General features: G+C 28.5%; 6 protein-coding genes across 14 annotated transcripts; 3 read left to right on the top strand and 3 right to left on the bottom strand.

Annotated features, from left to right (window-relative positions):
* Positions 1-2,909: 2,909 nt before the first annotated feature.
* On the top strand, positions 2,910-4,386 carry LOC122403552 (40S ribosomal protein S7). The gene is made up of 5 exons (XM_043407142.1): positions 2,910-2,962; positions 3,320-3,490; positions 3,632-3,813; positions 3,926-4,076; positions 4,277-4,386. The coding sequence occupies exons 2-5, from the start codon at positions 3,320-3,322 to the stop codon at positions 4,352-4,354; spliced, it is 582 nt and encodes a 193-aa protein (XP_043263077.1). The 5' UTR covers positions 2,910-2,962; the 3' UTR covers positions 4,355-4,386.
* Positions 4,387-4,882: 496 nt separating this feature from the next.
* Positions 4,883-7,407, top strand: LOC122403548 (PSME3-interacting protein). 9 transcript variants are annotated; one of them, XM_043407134.1, is made up of 7 exons: positions 4,883-5,017; positions 5,500-5,508; positions 5,934-6,036; positions 6,168-6,266; positions 6,353-6,572; positions 6,763-6,830; positions 6,977-7,407. In XM_043407134.1, exons 3-7 carry the CDS (start codon positions 5,940-5,942, stop codon positions 7,318-7,320), a joined length of 828 nt encoding a protein of 275 aa, XP_043263069.1. In that variant the 5' UTR covers positions 4,883-5,017; positions 5,500-5,508; positions 5,934-5,939; the 3' UTR covers positions 7,321-7,407. The 9 variants fall into 9 exon arrangements, with proteins under 9 accessions (XP_043263069.1, XP_043263067.1, XP_043263070.1 ...); XM_043407132.1 differs by having other exon boundaries at positions 4,886-4,972; positions 5,423-5,508; XM_043407136.1 differs by having other exon boundaries at positions 4,901-4,924.
* Positions 7,408-8,420: 1,013 nt separating this feature from the next.
* LOC122403556 (myb-like protein D) lies at positions 8,421-10,420 on the bottom strand. The gene is made up of 3 exons (XM_043407147.1): positions 10,392-10,420; positions 9,992-10,341; positions 8,421-9,764 (listed from the first exon to the last, which is right to left on the bottom strand). The coding sequence occupies exons 2-3, from the start codon at positions 10,094-10,096 to the stop codon at positions 8,421-8,423; spliced, it is 1,449 nt and encodes a 482-aa protein (XP_043263082.1). The 5' UTR covers positions 10,097-10,341; positions 10,392-10,420.
* Positions 10,421-10,876: 456 nt separating this feature from the next.
* On the top strand, positions 10,877-18,401 carry LOC122403555 (cyclin-dependent kinases regulatory subunit-like). Its single transcript, XM_043407146.1, has 4 exons — positions 10,877-10,950; positions 11,129-11,300; positions 11,635-11,762; positions 18,252-18,401. The coding sequence occupies exons 2-4, from the start codon at positions 11,242-11,244 to the stop codon at positions 18,350-18,352; spliced, it is 288 nt and encodes a 95-aa protein (XP_043263081.1). The 5' UTR covers positions 10,877-10,950; positions 11,129-11,241; the 3' UTR covers positions 18,353-18,401.
* LOC122403536 (piggyBac transposable element-derived protein 4-like) lies at positions 15,334-17,585 on the bottom strand. Its single transcript, XM_043407101.1, has 2 exons — positions 17,390-17,585; positions 15,334-17,026 (listed from the first exon to the last, which is right to left on the bottom strand). The coding sequence occupies exons 1-2, from the start codon at positions 17,468-17,470 to the stop codon at positions 15,347-15,349; spliced, it is 1,761 nt and encodes a 586-aa protein (XP_043263036.1). The 5' UTR covers positions 17,471-17,585; the 3' UTR covers positions 15,334-15,346.
* Positions 18,402-19,127: 726 nt separating the features above from the next.
* Positions 19,128-20,492, bottom strand: LOC122403554 (cytochrome c oxidase subunit 5B, mitochondrial-like). Its single transcript, XM_043407145.1, has 3 exons — positions 20,276-20,492; positions 20,043-20,116; positions 19,128-19,390 (listed from the first exon to the last, which is right to left on the bottom strand). The coding sequence occupies exons 1-3, from the start codon at positions 20,358-20,360 to the stop codon at positions 19,181-19,183; spliced, it is 369 nt and encodes a 122-aa protein (XP_043263080.1). The 5' UTR covers positions 20,361-20,492; the 3' UTR covers positions 19,128-19,180.
* Positions 20,493-20,743: the final 251 nt, after the last annotated feature.

The raw sequence follows: 20,743 nt of genomic DNA, 5'->3' as shown, positions 1-20,743 counted from the left end.
AGCACCATCGGGTGCACACTCACACATGCTAGATACGCGTACGTGAGCTCGTGGAGTTTCGGAAAGACGACAAAGGCAAACTGACGCATGCCCTCTTTCTCGATTCTCCGAAGCTGCCCGAAGTAATTTCGGACCGTTTCGTGGGAGTCGAGAGAGAAAGGCTCACATTTGCGTTCTCGCTCTTAACAACTGAAATCCGACCTCCCGTCAACGGCATACGATTTGGATTCTCGAGCCGAGATTCTCGACTGCCCAGGCATTTTTACTTTCCGACCTATGTAGGCGCACATAAGCAAAGTACCCATAATGAAAAAAAAATTTTGTAAAATTTATTTTACGGAAATACACGTTTTAAGACCTCCTGATCATATTTTAATTATTGAAAAAAAAGAAATTTTTTTTACTAGTCCCATGTATGAGCGTACATATGTACATATATTATTAATACGATTTTTCAAAATCAAAATACTTTAAGATTGAAAATTAATAAATTAAAATGAGATTCCACTCTTTACCAGTATTGTGCACGCTGTGGTATTTTTCAATAAGAAGAGTTCTTACTTTTATAACATAAACAAAACAGTAGAATTAATAATTGCAGAAATTAATTAATAATGATTTTCCTCGATTGTTTTGAAATAACCGTATCAATTTGTTATGACGAACTAAAGAGAACTAACTAGAAACAAAGGAAAAGTGATCCCGTTTGCCAGTTTAATACAAAGTATGGGTTGTATCTTAAATTTTAAAAGGACATAGTCGAATATTTTTAAAGGTACAAAACATAGCGTTTCATTGTAGAACAGTAACATAAGTTAGCAGGTAATGTCATAAAACTGTTTTTCCCAGCTATATCCGTTTTTACCTGAAGTATAAGGTAAAAAGTACGAGCTACAAGGTACGACTATCCGAAAATCGTTCACATTTTATCAATGTAAATGAAGCGGCCTTTCCATCAGAGTTAGATACAAAATTTTGTTATTTCTGTGAAAACAGAACTGTCATTAGATGTAGGTGGTGCTTGAAATTGTTATGTTTTCACTGTTTTTACGAAAAGTACCATCCAGATTCATGTACTTCGTACATTGAAAGTAACATATGTTAAATTCAATTTAAAAAAAAAAATATTCGAAGGTCAGACAAAAATATAATGTCACATTTAGTGTACGATTAAAATATGATTGAAAAAATAAAAAAAAAGGATTTGTTTTGGCAGGGTTTGAACCTGCACAGCAGAAGAAGCTCGGAACTTGCAGGCAAATACCTTGTCATTCACGCCACGCTGGTTGTCGAATGTATTTCTATTTCTGAAGATAAGTATCTGTAATAACTTTATTAATATCTCAAAGTAAAACCTAACCCAAAATCGGGTACCATTCCAACTTTTCCTTATTAGAACCGAGTTTTCAATTTGTCTTAGCGAAAATCGTAATCACATTTTGCACATTATTCTAAAACATTTGTGGTATTCGTTTTCAATGCGATTTAAGTAAGCATGTAATGTATAAGATTTCATTTAATTTTTTCTTTTCTAGTGAAGATAGAGAAAAAGTTTATATAATTTTTTTTATATGTAAGGCGTCGGGAAAAGGCGAGGCCCAAGCCGAGGCGCTGGCAAGGGACCGCGCCTGGCCTTCGTCCGTCAACACTCCCACCCCTACCGATGGGGGAGAAGGCTGACGACAAAGGCGAGGGTCTAGGCCTAGGACGGGCTCATTTGTTTTTCCGACGCTGAAAGAATGGGAATAAAGCATGTATACTAATACCCTATGTATTTCTTAATTCCTAATTCCATTCTACGCGTCTGTATAACATATATAAAATTTAATTCGCCCTAAGATTTATATGAAACATTTAAAAGATTTTTTATACATTATGCCTATACATATATCGGAACAACTATGAAACAAGAGGTATAATCATTATTATCCATGGACTGATTATAGTCAAAGTCTAACCGGACTTTGAAATGAGAACATAAAACTTAAATGTAAAGTTTCATTTAAATTCATTTAGCTATTTATACTCAATCGTAATAATAATATACATATGTGTGCTCATACATGGGAATAAAAAAAATTTCTTTTTTTTCAATAATTAAAATATGATCAGGAGGTCTTAAAACGTGTATTTCCGTAAAATAAATTTTACAAAATTTTTTTTTCATTATGGGTACTTTGCTTATGTGCGCCTACATAGGTCGGAAAATAAAAATGCCTGGGCAGTCGAGAATCTCGGCTCGAGAATCCAAATCGTATGCCGTTGACGGGAGGTCGGATTTCAGTTGTTTAGAGCGAGAAGGCAAATGTGAGCCTTTCTCTCTCGACTTCCACGAGGCGATCCGAAATTACTTCGGGCAGCTTCGGAGAATCGAGAAAGAGGGCATGCGTCAGTTTGCCTTTGTCGACTTTCCGAAACTCCACGAGCTCACGTACGCGTATCTGGCATGTGTGCGTGCGCACCCGGCGGTGCTTTTCTGGCATCTCTGCTGTAACCAAATAAGTCTAGAGAAATCCTTTTTTTTCAATACCGACGAAATCCCGACGTAACATCATTCAAACAGTTTAACAAAATATTTTATTTTAAGATAATTTTAAACATTTGCAATTATAAAATATATATTATGATTATATTTGTATAATTATATTATGTTCTTTACTTTGTTAATAATTTTTTGTATAAAATGTATTAATAAAAATGTTGACTTTAATTAAAATACGTATGCGATTAAAATGTTAGTATAAAATTATTAGAAACAATTTCTACTTAAAAATATTTAAAATAAAATAATGCAATACTGTTAAAAATATAAAGGTATTTAAAGAACACTAACCGATAATAATGTTCTTTAAGAAATAATAATAGATTATAATAAAAGAGAGAAATATTTTCTACATTAAACAGTTGGTACTTCTACCTAACCGCTTCTGAGTCCTTTTCACGCGGTCCGGATATCGTCAAGGTACACGCGATTAAGATTTTGATTTTGAACTAAAAACAAGATTAAAATGAACCGCAAACCATTAAATGTTACTTTGCATGATTCTTGCAGTACTGCAATCTATTAGATGAATTAAGACTTTTTCTTGGATCGTGCTTAGAAAATTTGATAAAATTGGATTTTATATGATACAACGAACTCGAGATATTTGACAGCATATTGCAATTTGCCAAATTTGTTTCTAAAACTGTATTTTTCTGTATATTACATGTCCTAAATAAAAATTCTATTGTAATTAAAATTATTATGAAACTGAAAAATAATTTTAAATTGATGAACTACACATAAACAATATTTTAACCTCAAAAGTTTTTCTAGATGTTCACGGCTAATGCTAAAATAATAAAGAGTGGTGGAGCTGAACCAGATGCCTTCGAAGCAAGTATTTCTCAAGCTCTTTTAGAGCTAGAAATGAATAGTGATTTAAAATCACAGTTGAGAGAACTTTACATCACTAAAGCACGCGAAATAGAAACTAATAACAAAAAGGTAAAGTAGCATTCTCTTTATTTTTTAACTAATTTGTCGTTACTTATATTATTTTTTTATAACATAGCTTCCTTAAAAGATATATCATCATATTCGGTTAAAACAGGTACTCTGTGAAGTTTAAAATAATATTTGTTACAGTGCATTATTATATATGTACCTATGCCAAAGCTGAAGGCTTTCCAAAAAATTCAAACAAGACTTGTACGTGAACTGGAAAAGAAATTCTCTGGAAAACATGTAATGTTTGTTGGTGAACGTAAAATTCTACCTAAACCAACAAGGAAAACACGTACTAAAAATAAGCAAAAGAGACCAAGAAGGTATGATTTAATAGTGTGATTCATATGGATAATGTTTAATAAACATTATTTACCTATTTGTGCGTAATAATACATTGATTGACAATACATATGTGATGAAAATAATCTTCAGCCGTACTTTGACTGCTGTATATGATGCACTGTTAGAAGATTTGGTGTATCCCGTAGAGATTGTTGGAAAACGCATTCGAATTAAACTTGATGGTACACAGCTCATCAAAGTTCATTTGGACAAAAATGAACAAACAAATATTGAACATAAGGTAAATACAATTTTAGTACTTAATATAGTCTTACTGTATGTTATTTATGAAACATTCTTGCGAGTTAACATTTTTACTAATTAAATAAATAGATCAAAAGCATAGAATAATATAATACTATATATGTATATTTTTTATTTATATTCATTATACCTAATTGTGTTTTCTGTAAATATTTAAATATATTATTCTGTTCACAGGTTGACACCTTTGCTGCTGTGTATAAAAAATTAACAGGTCGGGATGTAACATTCGAGTTTCCAGAAACCTATGTATAATTTGTTAAAAAAATAAAAATATTTGAAATACACTTTTATTTTTTGTCTTTTCTTATCTTAACTATTTGCAATTGGCTGATAATCGATATTTGACAAGTAGTTTAAAAAGCTAGTCATTGTGCCAAATGTAATTAATATAGGTTTGTATGTTAATAAGTTATTTAAAATTATCTCGAATGAAAATTAATTAATTTTATATAATTTTTGAATAACTTTTTTCTCTGTAAAAATTTCCGGTTGGCACTAGCTTCCGAGATAATAATATTTCTTTCGCACCAGACATCGAATTCAGCTTATACGTACGCGTCCGTGACACTCAGCTTGCCTGCTATTTCAAATACATTGTTGCTACATTTATGTTTGTATAATGGATGAACTTAATGATCAAATTTAATTTTTCTTCATGTGTTACTCAAGCTGGTTACAGAATATAATTAAATTATTTAGTACTGCCCTGGTTTCGAGTTTGAAAAATTCTACTGTATGTAAATTTTATAAGTGAGCGCAAGCGCATATAGTCGTAGTTCGGTAACTTCTGGCAATCTGCAAAGTGTCTGAAGTATCGTTTTCGTAAGATACGTTTATAAGACATTGTAAAGAGTTATTTCACTTTAAATGGTTATAAATACAATTGTATCGAACAACTGGTTTGCTCATGATTAAGTATTTAATGTTTTACTCTACATTTGTAATCATTCAAATTTATATCTTGAATTTAACCTCGCAATAGTGTAGATAATACTAAATATTTGTTTTTGATCTCTGATTTAGAAACGTTAATTTTATCTATACAGTAAAAAGACTTTAACTAATTCGAAAAATTATCAGTATTAATAAATTATTGTCCATTAATAAATTAAAAACAAAAATTTTCGTGTATGGATTAAGGGTACCACAAATAATACTGTATAGATGATGTTAACAATAAAGTTGACTTAATTTTAAGGACATACAATTTTTAAGTACTAAATATAAAGCTTAAAAAGTGTTTATGACAAATTTGAATATTTGCTTTATGGTGAGGAGTGAATAATTTGTTATAAATGTTAAACATTTCTAAAATTAAAGATCTTGAAAAAAGTGCTTAAGAAAACCTTTGTGTTATTGTACATTCGTATCTGTCACATCATTTCTTATTCTTAAAGATAACATTGGTAAGTTTTTTTTAAATATTGAATATCATACGTGTGTGTTTGTATTATACAGTATATATTATGCAACAATTATGCAATATATGGTATTACTTATTATATAGGCACTTTTTAATACTAACCTCTTTCATTTTCAGTTCTTAATGACTGTATATACGTACATACATTTCTTTAAAATCTTATACTTTGTTTGATATTAATTATTTTACGTTGATAATAATATAAACACAAACAGCTATAAACAAATGAAATTTATTGTCAAATATAGTTAGATGTATTATAAATATCATGTTTATCTTTTACATGGTATTTAAATAAATAGTATTAGTACTAAATATAATTGGGAATCAATAATTATTATTACTTAAAATGTTTCAGTTTCTCAAAGAATTTACAGTTTAAATTTCATAAATATATATCATTTCTAGGTCAAAATGAGCTCAGGATTTATATCAGAAGCTGAAATTGCAGAACAACGAAGGATACGACAACAAGAATGGGAACGTGTTCGATCGGCAGATCAACCATTAGGTTATTATTATTTATTTTACTCTGTGATACATATCCTTCACTATTTACTTAGAAAATGTTATAATTATACTGTTTGAAAATATAATTTCATATAATTAATTGTTATTAAATACATTTTCTAATTTTTGTAGAAGCTCCAGAAGAATCGTACGATCCAAGATCTTTGTACGAACGACTGCAAGAACAAAAAACTAAAAGAGATGCAGAATATGAAGAAGCACATAAATTAAGTAAGTTAATAATCGAGAAATACAGTTATACTTATATGTAAAATTTATATGTTTCTTTGTTTTAAATAATAATTTTTTTATTTTAGAAAATATGATAAAAGGTTTAGACGATGACGAGGTAGAATTCTTGGATTTAGTAGATAGAACTAAATTAGAAGAAGAACGTAAAAAGAATCTTGAAGAAGAAAAAGAAATGCGTGATTTTAAAGCAGCTGTTGCATCATTGCAAGAAAAATCATTGAATGAAAAATTAAAGCAAGAATTAAAAAATCCCCAAATTATAAATAAAAATGTTTCTTCTGGAAGGTAAAATTTTTTTATATTTCTAATAATTACAATTTTCGTACGATTATATAGTAAAGGAAAAGTAAATTTACACGGTAATTCATAGTTATATTTTATTTATAATTATAATAATTTATAATTTTATTTTATAATTATGAATTTGCCATTATTGTGTAGTTTAGAATGTTGGAAATTGAATTTTATATTTCAGTGGTCGTACATCGCAGTTAAAATTATTGGCTGGTGTTGTAGTCAAGCGTTCTGAAAAGCAAAAACAGGGTAAGAGTATATTCTATTTTTCTTACATTGAATCTTCTATAGTATTGTAAATCATTAATTAATAATGAAAATTAAATTATATTGCAATCCAACAGAATTTGGAAATATTTTTTTGTCTCGATATAATTTCAATGTTGTGTGTCTAGGCGATGTTATACAGGGTGTTAAGAGAAAGTTATCAACTGATGATAGTAAAGATGTACTAGAAAACGAAGACTGTCAAGTAAATGAGCAGAAAGTAACAGAAAATGTTGAATCTGAAGTTAAGTTACTTAATAATGTCTCTTTAGAAAATAAGACCATAATGAATGAAATTGGAGGAATGAAATGTATTGGAATACTCCCTGGACTCGGTTCTTATGAAGATTCTAGTGATAGTGATTGTAGTTCAGATACAGATCAAGATTCAGAACCAAATCATCCCAAATATGATTTTTTAGGACGCGAAGTAAAAATTGTACAAGAAGAAATTATAAAAGAAAAAAGCTGAATACGTAATAGTTGTAAACGCTTTTTTATTACATTGTAAATTACCTTTTTGTTTTACAATTCACTATAATTGTAAAATATAAATATATTTTCTGCAACTATTTTTTAAGATTTTATGTTCATTTCATATTATAAGTAACTATTAAAATTGTTAAGTATATCTCTTACGAAACTTTAAAAAAGTGTTTTATATTGTATGATACATTTTTTTTTGTATGTTTCAAAAATTTGGTGTATTATAATTCATTGAAAGTGTCTTAGGTTTGTTTCAATTTTGCATATACTAAAATTATAGATTTCATCAAGTACAATAACTTCAAAATTAATTCGTCATCAATTTATTATTGTAACTAGAAATATGTATGTGTTTTTAAGTGGACTGTAGAAATATGGATTTAATGAGGAATGTTTTTAGTTGAAATCAGCTCATTCAATTATTACATTTATAGACGTTTGGACTCTAAATACTACGTGATCATTTTTTGCAAAAAAGGCAAAAGTTTATAAGTTTTTGAAAACTTACACAATTACAATATCTTGAAACAACTGTCAGCATATAGTATTGCTAATATTAAAAAAATAATTTCTACTGTTATAATAATTTATTCATAACTTGTATAGTATTGTAATATATGTATACGATATAAATTTCTTATAGATTATAAACATTATTTTATGGCAAGATATGTTAATAAAATCTTAACATTTATATTAATTTATAGTTCAAAAAAACAACATGGAATTTAATACGACATTATAGTTCTTAGTACAAAACTTTATTTCCATTTTTTTAGAATTATATGAAGATCAGATTATTCTTGTATTGAAATTTGTGAGATATCTAAATAAAACGGCTATACTTCGACGTGTCTGAACTGTGTTTTTTAACAGATTTAGGAACAACTTTTACTACAATAATAATTAATAGAAATAAATACATTACTGTATTTTCTGATCAGAAACTTGGTCGGACATCCTAAATATTATGTTTTATTCATGGATTTAAATTATAATAAATTTACTGAAATATATTACAAAATAAACACTGTTTAATATTGCTGTAGAAAATTAAAAATTACATTTTCAAATATTAATTCAATGTTAACTCAATAGTGAATTTATCCATTCATCATTTATATCTTCAGAAACGCTATAATCACTACTTAAAAAATCTTCTAAGACAGTATCTATATTGACACTAGTATTTATTTCTGAAGATGTTATATTTTCTTGACTTGATAAATTACTGATTATTCCAGAGTTGTTACTATTATTTGACATGAAATTTTCATTTGAAATTCCATTTTTTGCACAATTTGTGAAATCACTTTTTTCCACATCTTTTATTGCCGGATTTAACTTCATATTGATAGAATCCGTACTATTATTATTTGTATTAATGGAATTATTTGAGTCAATTTTTTTCTTAATGGCACTAAAACTGAATTTTGCATAATGTTTACCACTAGTTACATTTCGTATTCGAGATATACTTTTCACTTCTGAAATATTTGATTTTGTATTGACTATACCTTCAGTAGTATTGATTTTATAATCAGTTTGTTGTATGCTAGATGTTACTGTTTTAGGAATTGTTGTACTCGCAGGAATTTCAAAAGATAATGTTATAGGGGGTAAACCATCTATTTCCATCATAGTTATGCTCAAATTCGATTTTGTTATTGCTACTTCATTATTATGTTGAATATTTTCAGATGGCTCAGAATTTACTAATTTTTCAGATTCTATTAAATTGTTACCATTTGTTAAAGATATTAATTTTTCTTCTGCACTATCTGCTGACTTATTAACAGTTAAAACCTTTTTATCTAAGTCTTCATGAGTAGAATTTTGATTCTTTGTTATAACATTAGAAATATCAATGCTTGTTTTTTCAATACTTCTTATCTTAGGAATTCCTCTTACATTGCTATTGCATTGAATATTTTTTGTACAAAAATCTTTATCGTCTTTGATGTGTGAGTCTACTGAATTTATAAATTCATTTTCAATTTTTATATTCTTTGTGTTACTATTAAATAATTGCAAATTGTTGGCATTTATATTTGAACAAATAGTAGCTTCTTTACTTAAAATATTATTATCTGTATTACAATGCTCCGTATTGTTCTTATGCAACAGTATATAAGATTCTTTATCATCCAAAGTTTGTAAATCACAAGCTTTTGTTTCTATTGTATTTGAAGTATTATTTATATTATCGATACTTTTTAAATGCTTTGTATCTAAAATAGAACTAGAAATACATTTATTTGACGTGTCTTTAGATGTTGTAGGGATACTATATAATGCTGGTTTTGCTGATGTTGCAACAGCTTCTTTTAATTTTGGCGTTGACTTATAATCATCCCAATAGCAAGACCATATTTTTCCCACTACTCTTTGACAAATTACAAAATCTTCATAGCCAAAAGGCCATATACACTGAAATAGAAAATAAATACTCTAATTATTTAGTATAAATTTGTGGTATAAAAAATATTTATAACACGAGACTATATCGAATTTTCAAAGATATTTTTGTTGTTATATGAGGTTATATCATTAAATAATATAATTCGTAAGAGAAGTGGAAACGCTTATCAAAATACTTAAAAGCAAAATGTGTTCCAACATACAAGGGAATATGAATATTTCATACAAACATTTACCTTTTCTTCTTCACATACCCGGACACCTTCTTGTAAATTAATTTGCAGTAATTTTACTTTTTTCTTTAAGCCGTTTTTTAAACAAATTGGGCATAAATCTTGCATTTTACAAAAATTACTAAACAGCAAAATTTATTAATTTCACGAGTTTGAATATTTTCAACTTTTAAGTAATTGCTTTTTTGCGTAAAAGTCAATTTTTCAAGCAATATGTAGTACGTACCTCCTGTACACACAGGATATCGTGTAAACCAAAATCATGTGACGCGTCTGGACGAAATGGTAAAGGACTATGTTTCAAACATGTAAATACAAATATTATAACATTTATCCATTCTATAAGTTATTATCTATATATGCAAATATCAATGTACCATTTTACACTCTTACAGTGTAAGACATTAATAAGAGAAAATTGTAATGAAATCGAGGAACCGAAAAAATTATTGATAAATATAGCTAAACATATCGGTATTTTCATATAGAGGTCATATCGGTATGTCTATATTTTGGTTTCTATAAGAATCATGAAGGTAAACCGAAACATAACGGTAAAATACCGGTATTTTGTATATTAATATATGTAAGTCCTTGGTTTCATTTGATGATTCTATTGATCTATAACGTTTTAATAAAAGTTCTGGATCTGTTACGCATCGTATATCGTATTCACGGTACGGTACGCTTCTAGTAGTCCTGATCAGAGACGTAACAAACTATCGTCCTTCCATGAGAAGAAGGCAGAGCGTGTTTACATCCCCACTTTTGCTGCAGTGCGCTGATTGGCTGTCACAGATCTTCGTCACCGTTTTCGACCAATACCTGTGAGTCGGCGGACTGCAACAGGAGTGGGGATGTAAACACGCTATGCCTTCTTCTCGTGGAAGGACGATAGTAATTACTTCGTAAGCAGTTAAGCACGTGGGTTGATTTAATCATGCATTGAACGGACTATTATAGTACGTACTTACATATCAAATTTTTTCTGACTCTTTTGCATTTGATTTAAGCAAAACTGTGAAAGGGCGCACTGATTTTTTAAAAGGCGCGAAGTCCTCTCATTACTTGTTATCGCTCTTTAATAAAATTTAATACTTGTCAAATCTGTTTACAGACGACTACATATATGTTTTTTAGATATCGTCAAAAGTAAGGCAAAATTGGTTTCTGTATACCTATATAATTGCTACGAAAACGATTACAGAAAAAATAAAATAAAATTAACAAATGTTTACATTTTGGGATTCAATATGCCAATTGATCAAATACAATATTCTGAAAAATACAGCGATGATAAGTATGAATATAGGTTTGTATAAAAATATAGTTAATTGATGTTAAAATGTTAGATAAATAATTAATATATTGATTGAAAGTTAGAATATTGTAATAATGTTTTACGAATACCGATCCTAATCTGTATATACTTCACTTTTCTTTGATGCATACACATAAAATTGAAATAACTAATGTCTAAACTATGCATAACCAAATTTAATATAATCTATCCATGTTACAAATAATTTGTGTAATGTAAAGATATAAGTAATTATTATTGTATTGTTCGATACACGAATTAGAATTTTATATAATATTATAATGACAAGTATTAAAATTTTGTTTAAACCGCTGTTTGTTCATAGGCATGTTATTCTGCCAATTGATTTAGCGAGGCATGTTCCAAAAACTCATCTTATGTCGGAAACTGAATGGAGAAACTTAGGAGTCCAACAAAGTCCTGGTTGGGTCCATTACATGATGCATGTACCAGGTATACAATCCAAAAGTATTCTTTTTCATATTCTAATTATCAAATGTTAAAATTTGATACAAATGTTTTATTTTCATTTACAGTGGGTGACAAAATTATTAGCTCTGTCGTTAATGCGGCAAAGATGAATGAAATAATCAAACAGTGAAGGATTTTTAAAGCTTTTTTATTTGGATATACATAACTTAGAGTTCAATGTAACAAAATTGTAAAAAAAATTGCAAAGTTTTGATTTATAATTGCAAAAATACAAGTTATAACAAATCTTTATGCTTTTTCACGTCACAAAATTATTCGCTCATTTTATATTAATTACTATTCTAACGAAATTAATATTTAGTGGGATACTCCTTCTGTTTTATAACTTCTGCAAGTCTTTTTGGCATCGATCCCATTATTGTTTTTAAATAATTAATTTCAATGTTTTGCCATTCCTCTTGTAATCTGTTTTGTAGTTCGGTTTTATTTGTAATTGAGTGTTTACGTATTTTAACATCTAATATATTCCATATCATCTCAATAGGATTTAAATCCAGGGACCGAGGTGGAGTTTTCATTACTTTCGGGCAATTGTGTAACAACCATTCTTGCACTAATCACGATTTATGTTTGGGGTCGTTATCTTGGCAAAAGTGGAATACGTCTAAGATCTTCATCTTTCGAGCACTTTGTTTTAAATTTTCTTTTAAAATATTTAAATGCATCAGTTTGTCCATTGTATCCATAATAATCTGCAGTTTACCCACATCATGATAACTAACACAAGCCCCAACCATTATATGACCACCCCCTTGCTTAACAGTACTATGCAGGTTCTTGGGATCCAATTCAGCATTTGGTTTTCGCCTAACTTGCTTTTGCTTTCGTCGCAAAATATGACATTATGCCAAAATTCAAGAGACTTTGAAATATACAGTCAGTCACGAAAGTCTTTGTACACCTCCTAAAATGATCGTTTGATTACAAATGCTATGCTGCTTTTTCTCCATATTTTGCCTCTTCCATCCACTACAAAAATATTATATTTACTTTCGTCAGTGACGAAATTTCTCTCTTCCCAAAATTGTATATTCTCGTTTTCATGTTTTATTGCAAAATCAATTCTCTTAGAATGGTTGATGTCACTGACTAAGGGTTTCCTCCACTGCATATGACTACGATATCCAGATTTACTTAAAATTCTTAGAATATTTTCAAGGTGTACTGTTTTTCCAAAATCATTTTCTACTTCTGCAGCTATTTTTGGAGCACTTACTTTTGGATCTTGGCGAATAATTTGCAGTACATATCAAACATCTCTATTACTTAGGAGTTTAGGATGACCACTATGTGTTTTGTTTTCATATTTTCCAGCTATTTTGAATTATTTTATTATGTACTGAATAGTAGAATGTTTTCTGCCCACAATGTTAGCAATTTCACGTAGAGATTTCTTCTCCTTATACAATTTAATAATTAATTCCTGCATTTCAACGCTTGTTTTTCTCTTAGAAGCACTCATTGTTTCTAAATGATTGTTATCTTTCAACTGAATCACAACATCATGACAACGTAAACAAAACATTGTCGGGGAAGCCCAGGTATTATGTTTCAAAAATTTACTAGATTTATTAGATTTACTACCTTCGTATTTTAGTGTACGAACAATTTTGTGACATACAGATTTCGTTTTTACATTACTTACATATAGTTTTTTCCTTGCTACGCGGCCGTTGTACCCATTTTTCCGTAGTGTTCTTCTTACTGTTTCGTCGGAAACTTCTTTTTTAGCAAAATTTTGCAGAAGCGACTTTATTCGGGGAGCACTTATTTTCGGATCTTCTTTAACTTTTCTCATTACAAAACGCTTTTCTAAGCAATTTAATAATTTCTTCTTATAACGGTCTGCTTTGTTTTCTACGCGTCCCTCTTCTTCGTATCGTGTTATAACGTCAGAAACAAATGCTCATCAAATTTATAGATTACATTTGTTTTAGTTTGTTCGTAGCGTGAGCGAATAATTTTGTGACGTGAAAAAGCATAAAGATTTGTTATAACTCGTTTTTTTTCAATTATGAATCGAAACTTTTCAATTTTACTTTACGATTTTGTTACATTGAATCTAAGTTATGTATATCCAAATAAAAAAGGCATTAAAAAAATCCTTCGCTGCCTGATCATTTCGTTCATCTTTGCCGCATTATCGACTGAGCGAGTAATTTTGTGACCTACTGTACGTTTTAATCGAATAAAAATAAATATTGCTTATATTAATACAGATATAAAGGAATGGTTTAAAAAATTTATAATATGTTTATTCTTTCCAAGAAAAAAAAAATGGTTTTCTTTATATTAATCGTGTATAAATATAAAGTTTCCGTATTAATATTTTTAAATATTCTTAATTATTTGATTATGATGCAGATATTAAATATACATATATGTATAATATACATATACAGGGTGTTCGGCCACCCCTGGGAAAAATTTGAATGGAAGATTCTAGAGGCCAAAATAAGACGAAAATCAAGAATACTAATTCGTTGATGGAGGCTTCGTTAAAAAGTTATTAACGTTTAAAGTTCCGCCCGTACTGAATTTTTTTCTAAAAAGTGGGTAGGATTTCGGGGGTATGTGTATTCACCAAAAATAATTGTAATCGAGCGCCGCAACCAAAAATAATTTTTTCAGAATGATTTGAAATTTTTTAATTTAATTTTTTATTTAACTTTTTAATGAAGCCTTAGTTAATAAATTGATATTCTTGATTTTCGTCTTATTTTGGCCTCTAGAATCTTCCATTAAAATTTTTCCTAGGGGTAACCAAACACCCTGTAAAGGTTGAAAACAGTTATGATATTAATTTCAGTTATGAAATAGTTATAAGAACCAAAATGACAGTGTAATGGTTATGAATGAAAAAAATATTGATTTATAACCATGGTTCTAAAATGATTCTAAAGTGTTCTTATGTCAATTATGAATTGTTTTTGTATTCTGCATGCTCTAAAAAATATATCAATTTTTGTAAAATTTTGTATCAGATTTATTGGTATTAAATCAGTCCATTGGGTATTTTTAATTCATATTTGTTTTATTAATATTAATACTTTATTACTATATCTTATACAATAAAAAATAAATAAATTATACATAACTTTATGCTTATACAATAAGTATATATCAACAAATTTATTTATTTATTTATTAAAAATAGATAAAGTAATAAAATCAATATATGTATAACAAAATCATTTCATAATTAATATAAAACATAGAACCGTTTCAAAACCAATATGGAACGAATATAATAATGGTTTTGTAGAACCATGACCATAACCAATATAAACTACAATTTTTGGCTTGTCAAAGTGTTGTTCCCCCTTGAAGGGAACAAGTTAGATTAATATAAAATTGAAAAAAGAAAAGGTTTTTACAATATTTATGTAGTAAATTTATGATTACTAATATAATATAGAGAAAATAAAAAATATGAGAAATCAGTCTCAGTGTCTCATAACAAATATAAGTATTAAAATGAACTATTTTAATATTTGCAAGATTAAAAAATTTGTCAACACATGTAATATATTAAAAAAACTAATTCACTTATATTTATGAAATTCTCTGAAGCAAGGAGTTAAACATAAGCCAGGTTTTGATGGACAATCTGAACAGTGATAAATTGTATCCAATCTAATATTTTTTTTATCGTTACATAATTTACATCTTCTCCTCATAATTCTGTTGTTTGCTCCTTTGGGAAGTAACTCCGGTAAATGTACTTTAAATTGTGGTGTAAATGATGGAATATTTTGATCTGGCGGAGGCAGTAATGTCGAAACAATTTCAAACTGAAAATCGTGCAAATCTTTTTTTATGGTACCGCAATATTTATTATAAAGAATGTGAGCATTATTGAGCATTATATGCATTGTATGTATGCCCAGTTTTTTATACCACTGTAGAGTTTTATGTGTTAAAGGATAATACGATAGCATCTGATCTTGTCTATCGACTTTCTGCATATGTTTGTTATACTCTATAATAAGTTTAGGTTTCTTCTTCTCCTCTCCCTGTTTATTTTTAACATTCACAAGTTCTCCTCCAAACTCACTTGATATGCTATAAGTATTCTTTCTGTCTTTCCATTTACAACAACAAACTCCTTGTTTGTTATACTTATATACAAACTCTCCAATTTGTAATTTTTTCTGTATTACCTCTGGTGGATTACCTAGCTTCTTTGGTTGTAAACTTCCTGTACAATAGGTTTTATTTGTAAGAAGGTCATTAATTAATGACACGCTACTATAATAATTGTCCATAAAAATTGCATGGCCTTTCCCTGTCTTTCCACTTAATAATTTGTCAACAATTGTTTCGATATGATTCATATCTCCTGCATTTTCGTTGCTTGAACTCCCATGTACATGTAATTTATTAATTATACCAGATGGTTCAGACAAAGTATGTAATTTTATGCCATATTTATGTTTCTTATTTATCATATAATTTCTGGAATTTATTTGCCCTCCCCATAGAACCACACTTTCTTCTATCAAAAGTTCTCTAAAAGGACTATAAATTTTATCCATGTTTTGATTGAAATAATCAATTATAGTAGTTACTTTACTTAAATTATCATCAGAGTGTTGTAACCGATCAAAATGAAGACATCTTAAAAGCAATAAGAATCGGTCACGACCCATAAATTTTCCAAAAGGTAAATTGAACAAATAATGTTTCCTCCAACAATCATTCATACGATTTATTCTGATGAGTCCCATCAAAAATAGTATTCCAAGGAAGATTTTTATTTCATCTACAGTAGTGTCTTTCCAGTCAGAAATTCTTGCTCTTTCTCCACAATCTTGCAAAAATACAATTTCTGCGTATGCGTTAGTTTCTGCCACTAAAAGTTCTAAAAATGTTGATGTAAAAAAGAGGGAAAAGTAAGAAAAAGGTGTCTGTTCTTGCACTATTTCCTTTAATCCAGGATTTCCAATAAATTGTATGCAACTTCTTTGTGGTGGGTCATCTGACCATTCTTCGATGCCTAATGCAATTTCAGCAAGAAAATGAAATTCATCTTTACCAGAATTACCATCTTCTTCGATCGAATCTTCAGAAATTAATACATGTTCATCTTCAGAAAAATTACCTTCTTCTGATTCTCTTTTAATTTCGTCCTGAGAATAGACTTTGCTATCTTTTGATAACTTTCTTTTTTTTATATTTAGTTGAGAGGCACACATAAAATGTTTATCATCAAAAGACATTTTCTGAAATATTAATACATAGTACAGACATTATCACTTAAATTTTTGTAATAATCTTGAAAATTTTACAATTATATTTTAAAATAAAATTTAACTGTTAAACAATTAATAGAATAAACAATAACATCCATAATTAAAAAACAAAATTATTTGTAATCGCAAATTTTAATTTTAAATAGTAATCAAATTGTGACAACATGCAAATTGTGTAAAACTATAAATTTAAAATTTTAAATATTACGTAATTATAAAATTTAGAAATGAATTAAAATTTACAACTTTCGATTTATAAAATTATAATTAGTTAGTCAAGTTTAAACCTCTAAAATAATGTTCAATTAGTAAATCAAACAATCATATGCTTACCAACAGTAATATTGTAATAGTACAATGACATGGAAACACCGTTGCTAAGTTTTTTTCATCACTTGAAACAGTAATTGACATAAATAATATTTATTTATAAACATGTTTAAACTCGAAAAAATATACAAAAGAAAAATTTGTTTAATGATATTTTACATGGAGAATTAGTAATTTTGTCGGGAAAAATCATTAAGAATTTAACATGTAACTAAATCTGTATGTAAAATATTTTTCTCCTCAAATGGAATATTACAGTATTACGTGTAACTATAATACAAGCTCTTTTCACGGCGGGCGGTACCCCTTCTCTTTTATGGATAGTAAGGGCAGTGCTCAACGCCTCCAAGGCGTTGCCCGCCCAGCGCAATTAACAAATTTCCGTAAAACATATTTTATAGTAGATGTATTAACTCCTGCACTATTTTCACGGGTCTAATTCGTGATGAAAATTTTAGGCTAAACTTGAATATCACGAGTCAGGCTCATTGTTTAAGTTCATGTCAAACGTGAATAATTCGTGTCTAACTCGTAATCGACATTTCTGGCCAAACATGAATATCACGAGTCGAACTCGTAAATATCGATATTTCGTCGATCGACATATTGTGTTTCAAGTTTCAATATTCAGTGATTCGGGCGCGTTCCGATTTCCGATCATTCGGGCATATGGGTTAGGCACGGCTTCTTCCCAATTTCAGCGTAGTATAAGGGGTTAAATAAATTTGTAAAACATAATAATAATTACTTCAATTTGATTTCAATATACATAGTCTATTATGATGTAATATTAAATACGGAAATATATCGTAATATGTTCAAAATTGTATTAATTATATTATAATTAAACATAAATTATTTTTAGAACCTCATGTACTACTGTTTCGTAGACCAAGGACCGACATTCTAGCAACTACGAGAACCACATCTTTTCGAAGATTGTACCAAGGTGTAAACTGTATTTAAAATTAATTTATAAATAAATAATCTATAATAAACTTTGGCCAGGTTTAATGTACATATTATTAGAGTATATAGATAAAATATATATTTACAAACTGTAATAAAGTGTCAATGAAAGATAGGAACACAAACGACACATAAGTATAGACTTGTACGAAATTTATATTATTATCAACAAAATCATAAAATATCGATACAATTATTTACTCGATAAAGAAAGTCATTAATATGGAAATTTAATAAAGAAATATCACATGTGTCGCTGATTATTTATATTTATTATATATGTTATCGATTAATTTTACAAAACTTTTTTCAGAGAATCAATTATCTTTTCATAGCTTTGCTCAAACGAGATATTATATGTATTACAAGAAAATAAAATATGGAAATAGTAACCAACTAAAACATGAATTTTATTCTGTTTTTGAATTAGTTTCTAATACTTATACAAAGAAAATATTTTGAAATATTTTAAAAGAAAATGACATCTTTTTTCTGAATATCAACTATCGTACAATGCAACCTTTTTTATTTTTAATATACGTATGATGTATGTTACTCAAAAGGATTTGCTGAATCTTACAAAAGTTTAAGTAAACAGGAATAATAACTGTATTGGATTTTGCTAGAAATAAAAATACATGTAAGATTCGTAAAATTTATTTTTAATTCTATTACTAAATTTTTACCAACACTGACATATTAGTTATTTATTAATTTATAAAAGCACAATAACAGGATATGGAAGGATATAAATAAAAAGCAGTCTGTAGTGTTGTATAACATTAATTCTATGTTTTAAATAACTCACTAATTAATCTAAAGACATTAAAGAGGTGCTTTTTCAATTAGCTTAAACCAATGACCACATTCGCAACGTCGTGGAGTGCCTTCATGTAACCACATCCAATTCACGTGAGCAGCATCTTCTTCACAAACGCATCCAACAATACGACTTTTGAACACACTAGGTACTAAATTTGGATTTTCTTTTGTGCTGTCAGATGTTATTTCTAAGGCTTTCATATGATATGGATCCTACAATAAAAAATTATATAAATTAGACTATATAATCTTAAGAATTTAATATAAAAGTCTTTACATAAAATTTAAAAAAAACACTGACTAGTTTCTATTGACAACTTTGCTCGTAATACCTTATTTTAAATACACGTAGAATAAACATTTTCGTTCTTAAAAATTGAAAATACTATAATGTATGAGAATAAAAATTCATACCATACAGATACTTATCTAAACTTTCTTTTAGAAAAAGAAAACTTAATATCTTCTAATTTAAAACAATATCAAATAAATACATACAATGATATTTAAAAAATGAATATTTTTTCCCCATAAGAAATTTTATGTTGCATTAATTTAATATGTATTGAACCTTTAAAATGAAGATTCATTTTAATTAACGAATGTTGAATTTTAAAACTAATTTAAAGACAATGCAAAAGGTTTTATTATTTTATACACTAAAATTATAGAAAATTTCTATATTTCATAAATAATATAAAAGTACGATAAAAAGGTGACTGATTAAAATTTGAATAGTTTTATTCAGTGAGAGATATAGAATATTACTTAATTGTATATATTATTGTATCGAATACAACGTATATTGAATAAGAAAGAACTGTGTTATTATTTCGAATTTGTTTTACAGATTATGGAAACTTACAAAATTGCCAGCAGCTGCAGCAAGTAATTCTCGTTTCTCTTGTCCGGTTGCATGATCTAGCGGATCAGTGAAATCTATAACGAAAAATGATTATAAATAGAAATTTTACTTGTACTTAATACAAAAGTACAAATATTATGGAAACAATTGTACTATCGCATTACGTAATACAAAGGTGTAAAAAGCTAAAGTTTGACGATTTTCTAAACGTAAGAAGACCATCTATAATTTACTTGTATCGTCTCTACGCGCAATAATGTTTCGAGAAAATGTACGTCTACATGTCTGGAAAACAACACGACCGCATAACCATGCCATTTTTCAAATTGCGCCGTTAATACGCCGAACCCCAAACGTTCTTTCACGGTACAAACACGTTACACGAAAGAGACTAAAGAATGTCACCCTGATAACGCTTCACCATCGATTGATGCAGTGGCGAATTTTCATGACAATTGTGGCGACGCAACAGTAACACAATTTGCCAAGTTTATAGCAATAAAAGTGCAAAATCTTTGCGTATCACTTCTAATATTGCCATTATTTTTAATTGTATTTTTATTTTTAAAAGTATAATAAACAAAATTATTAATACTCGTTTCTTGGCTTAACCACTTTGATAATTACAGGTTCATGTATATTGCGTCCCGAATCGGCGGTCTAGGGAGACAAGGAGGTGGGTTGGTACCCATGGAGCGCTG

The sequence above is a fragment of the Colletes gigas genome, unplaced genomic scaffold (assembly GCF_013123115.1).
Source record: "Colletes gigas isolate AHSC1104 unplaced genomic scaffold, ASM1312311v1 Colletes_gigas_Sc00059, whole genome shotgun sequence".
Classification (NCBI taxonomy): domain Eukaryota; kingdom Metazoa; phylum Arthropoda; class Insecta; order Hymenoptera; family Colletidae; genus Colletes; species Colletes gigas.
The sequence above is the reverse complement of the archived record's forward strand: the minus strand, read 5'-3'. Positions and strand labels throughout refer to the sequence as shown.

What these genes read in the sequence shown, in the direction of transcription:
- LOC122403552 (XM_043407142.1), top strand. Translation starts at nt 3,320, where the DNA reads ATGTTCACGGCTAATGCTAAAATAATAAAGAGTGGTGGAGCTGAACCA. An exon ending in TAGAAACTAATAACAAAAAG is followed by an intron (nt 3,491 to 3,631) that starts GTAAAGTAGCAT and finishes TATTTGTTACAG; the next exon opens with TGCATTATTATATATGTACC. An exon ending in AAGCAAAAGAGACCAAGAAG is followed by an intron (nt 3,814 to 3,925) that starts GTATGATTTAAT and finishes AATAATCTTCAG; the next exon opens with CCGTACTTTGACTGCTGTAT.
- LOC122403554 (XM_043407145.1), bottom strand. Translation starts at nt 20,360, where the DNA reads ATGGCATGGTTATGCGGTCGTGTTGTTTTCCAGACATGTAGACGTACA. An exon ending in TGCGCGTAGAGACGATACAA is followed by an intron (nt 20,117 to 20,275) that starts GTAAATTATAGA and finishes TTTTCGTTATAG; the next exon opens with ATTTCACTGATCCGCTAGAT. An exon ending in CTGCAGCTGCTGGCAATTTT is followed by an intron (nt 19,391 to 20,042) that starts GTAAGTTTCCAT and finishes TTTTTATTGTAG; the next exon opens with GATCCATATCATATGAAAGC.
- LOC122403536 (XM_043407101.1), bottom strand. Translation starts at nt 17,470, where the DNA reads ATGTCAATTACTGTTTCAAGTGATGAAAAAAACTTAGCAACGGTGTTT. An exon ending in CTATTACAATATTACTGTTG is followed by an intron (nt 17,027 to 17,389) that starts GTAAGCATATGA and finishes TTAATATTTCAG; the next exon opens with AAAATGTCTTTTGATGATAA.
- LOC122403556 (XM_043407147.1), bottom strand. Translation starts at nt 10,096, where the DNA reads ATGCAAGATTTATGCCCAATTTGTTTAAAAAACGGCTTAAAGAAAAAA. An exon ending in GGGTATGTGAAGAAGAAAAG is followed by an intron (nt 9,765 to 9,991) that starts GTAAATGTTTGT and finishes TTTCTATTTCAG; the next exon opens with TGTATATGGCCTTTTGGCTA.
- LOC122403548 (XM_043407134.1), top strand. Translation starts at nt 5,940, where the DNA reads ATGAGCTCAGGATTTATATCAGAAGCTGAAATTGCAGAACAACGAAGG. An exon ending in ATCGGCAGATCAACCATTAG is followed by an intron (nt 6,037 to 6,167) that starts GTTATTATTATT and finishes TAATTTTTGTAG; the next exon opens with AAGCTCCAGAAGAATCGTAC. An exon ending in TTCTGAAAAGCAAAAACAGG is followed by an intron (nt 6,831 to 6,976) that starts GTAAGAGTATAT and finishes TTGTGTGTCTAG; the next exon opens with GCGATGTTATACAGGGTGTT.
- LOC122403555 (XM_043407146.1), top strand. Translation starts at nt 11,242, where the DNA reads ATGCCAATTGATCAAATACAATATTCTGAAAAATACAGCGATGATAAG. An exon ending in GATGATAAGTATGAATATAG is followed by an intron (nt 11,301 to 11,634) that starts GTTTGTATAAAA and finishes GTTTGTTCATAG; the next exon opens with GCATGTTATTCTGCCAATTG. An exon ending in TTACATGATGCATGTACCAG is followed by an intron (nt 11,763 to 18,251) that starts GTATACAATCCA and finishes AATTATTTTTAG; the next exon opens with AACCTCATGTACTACTGTTT.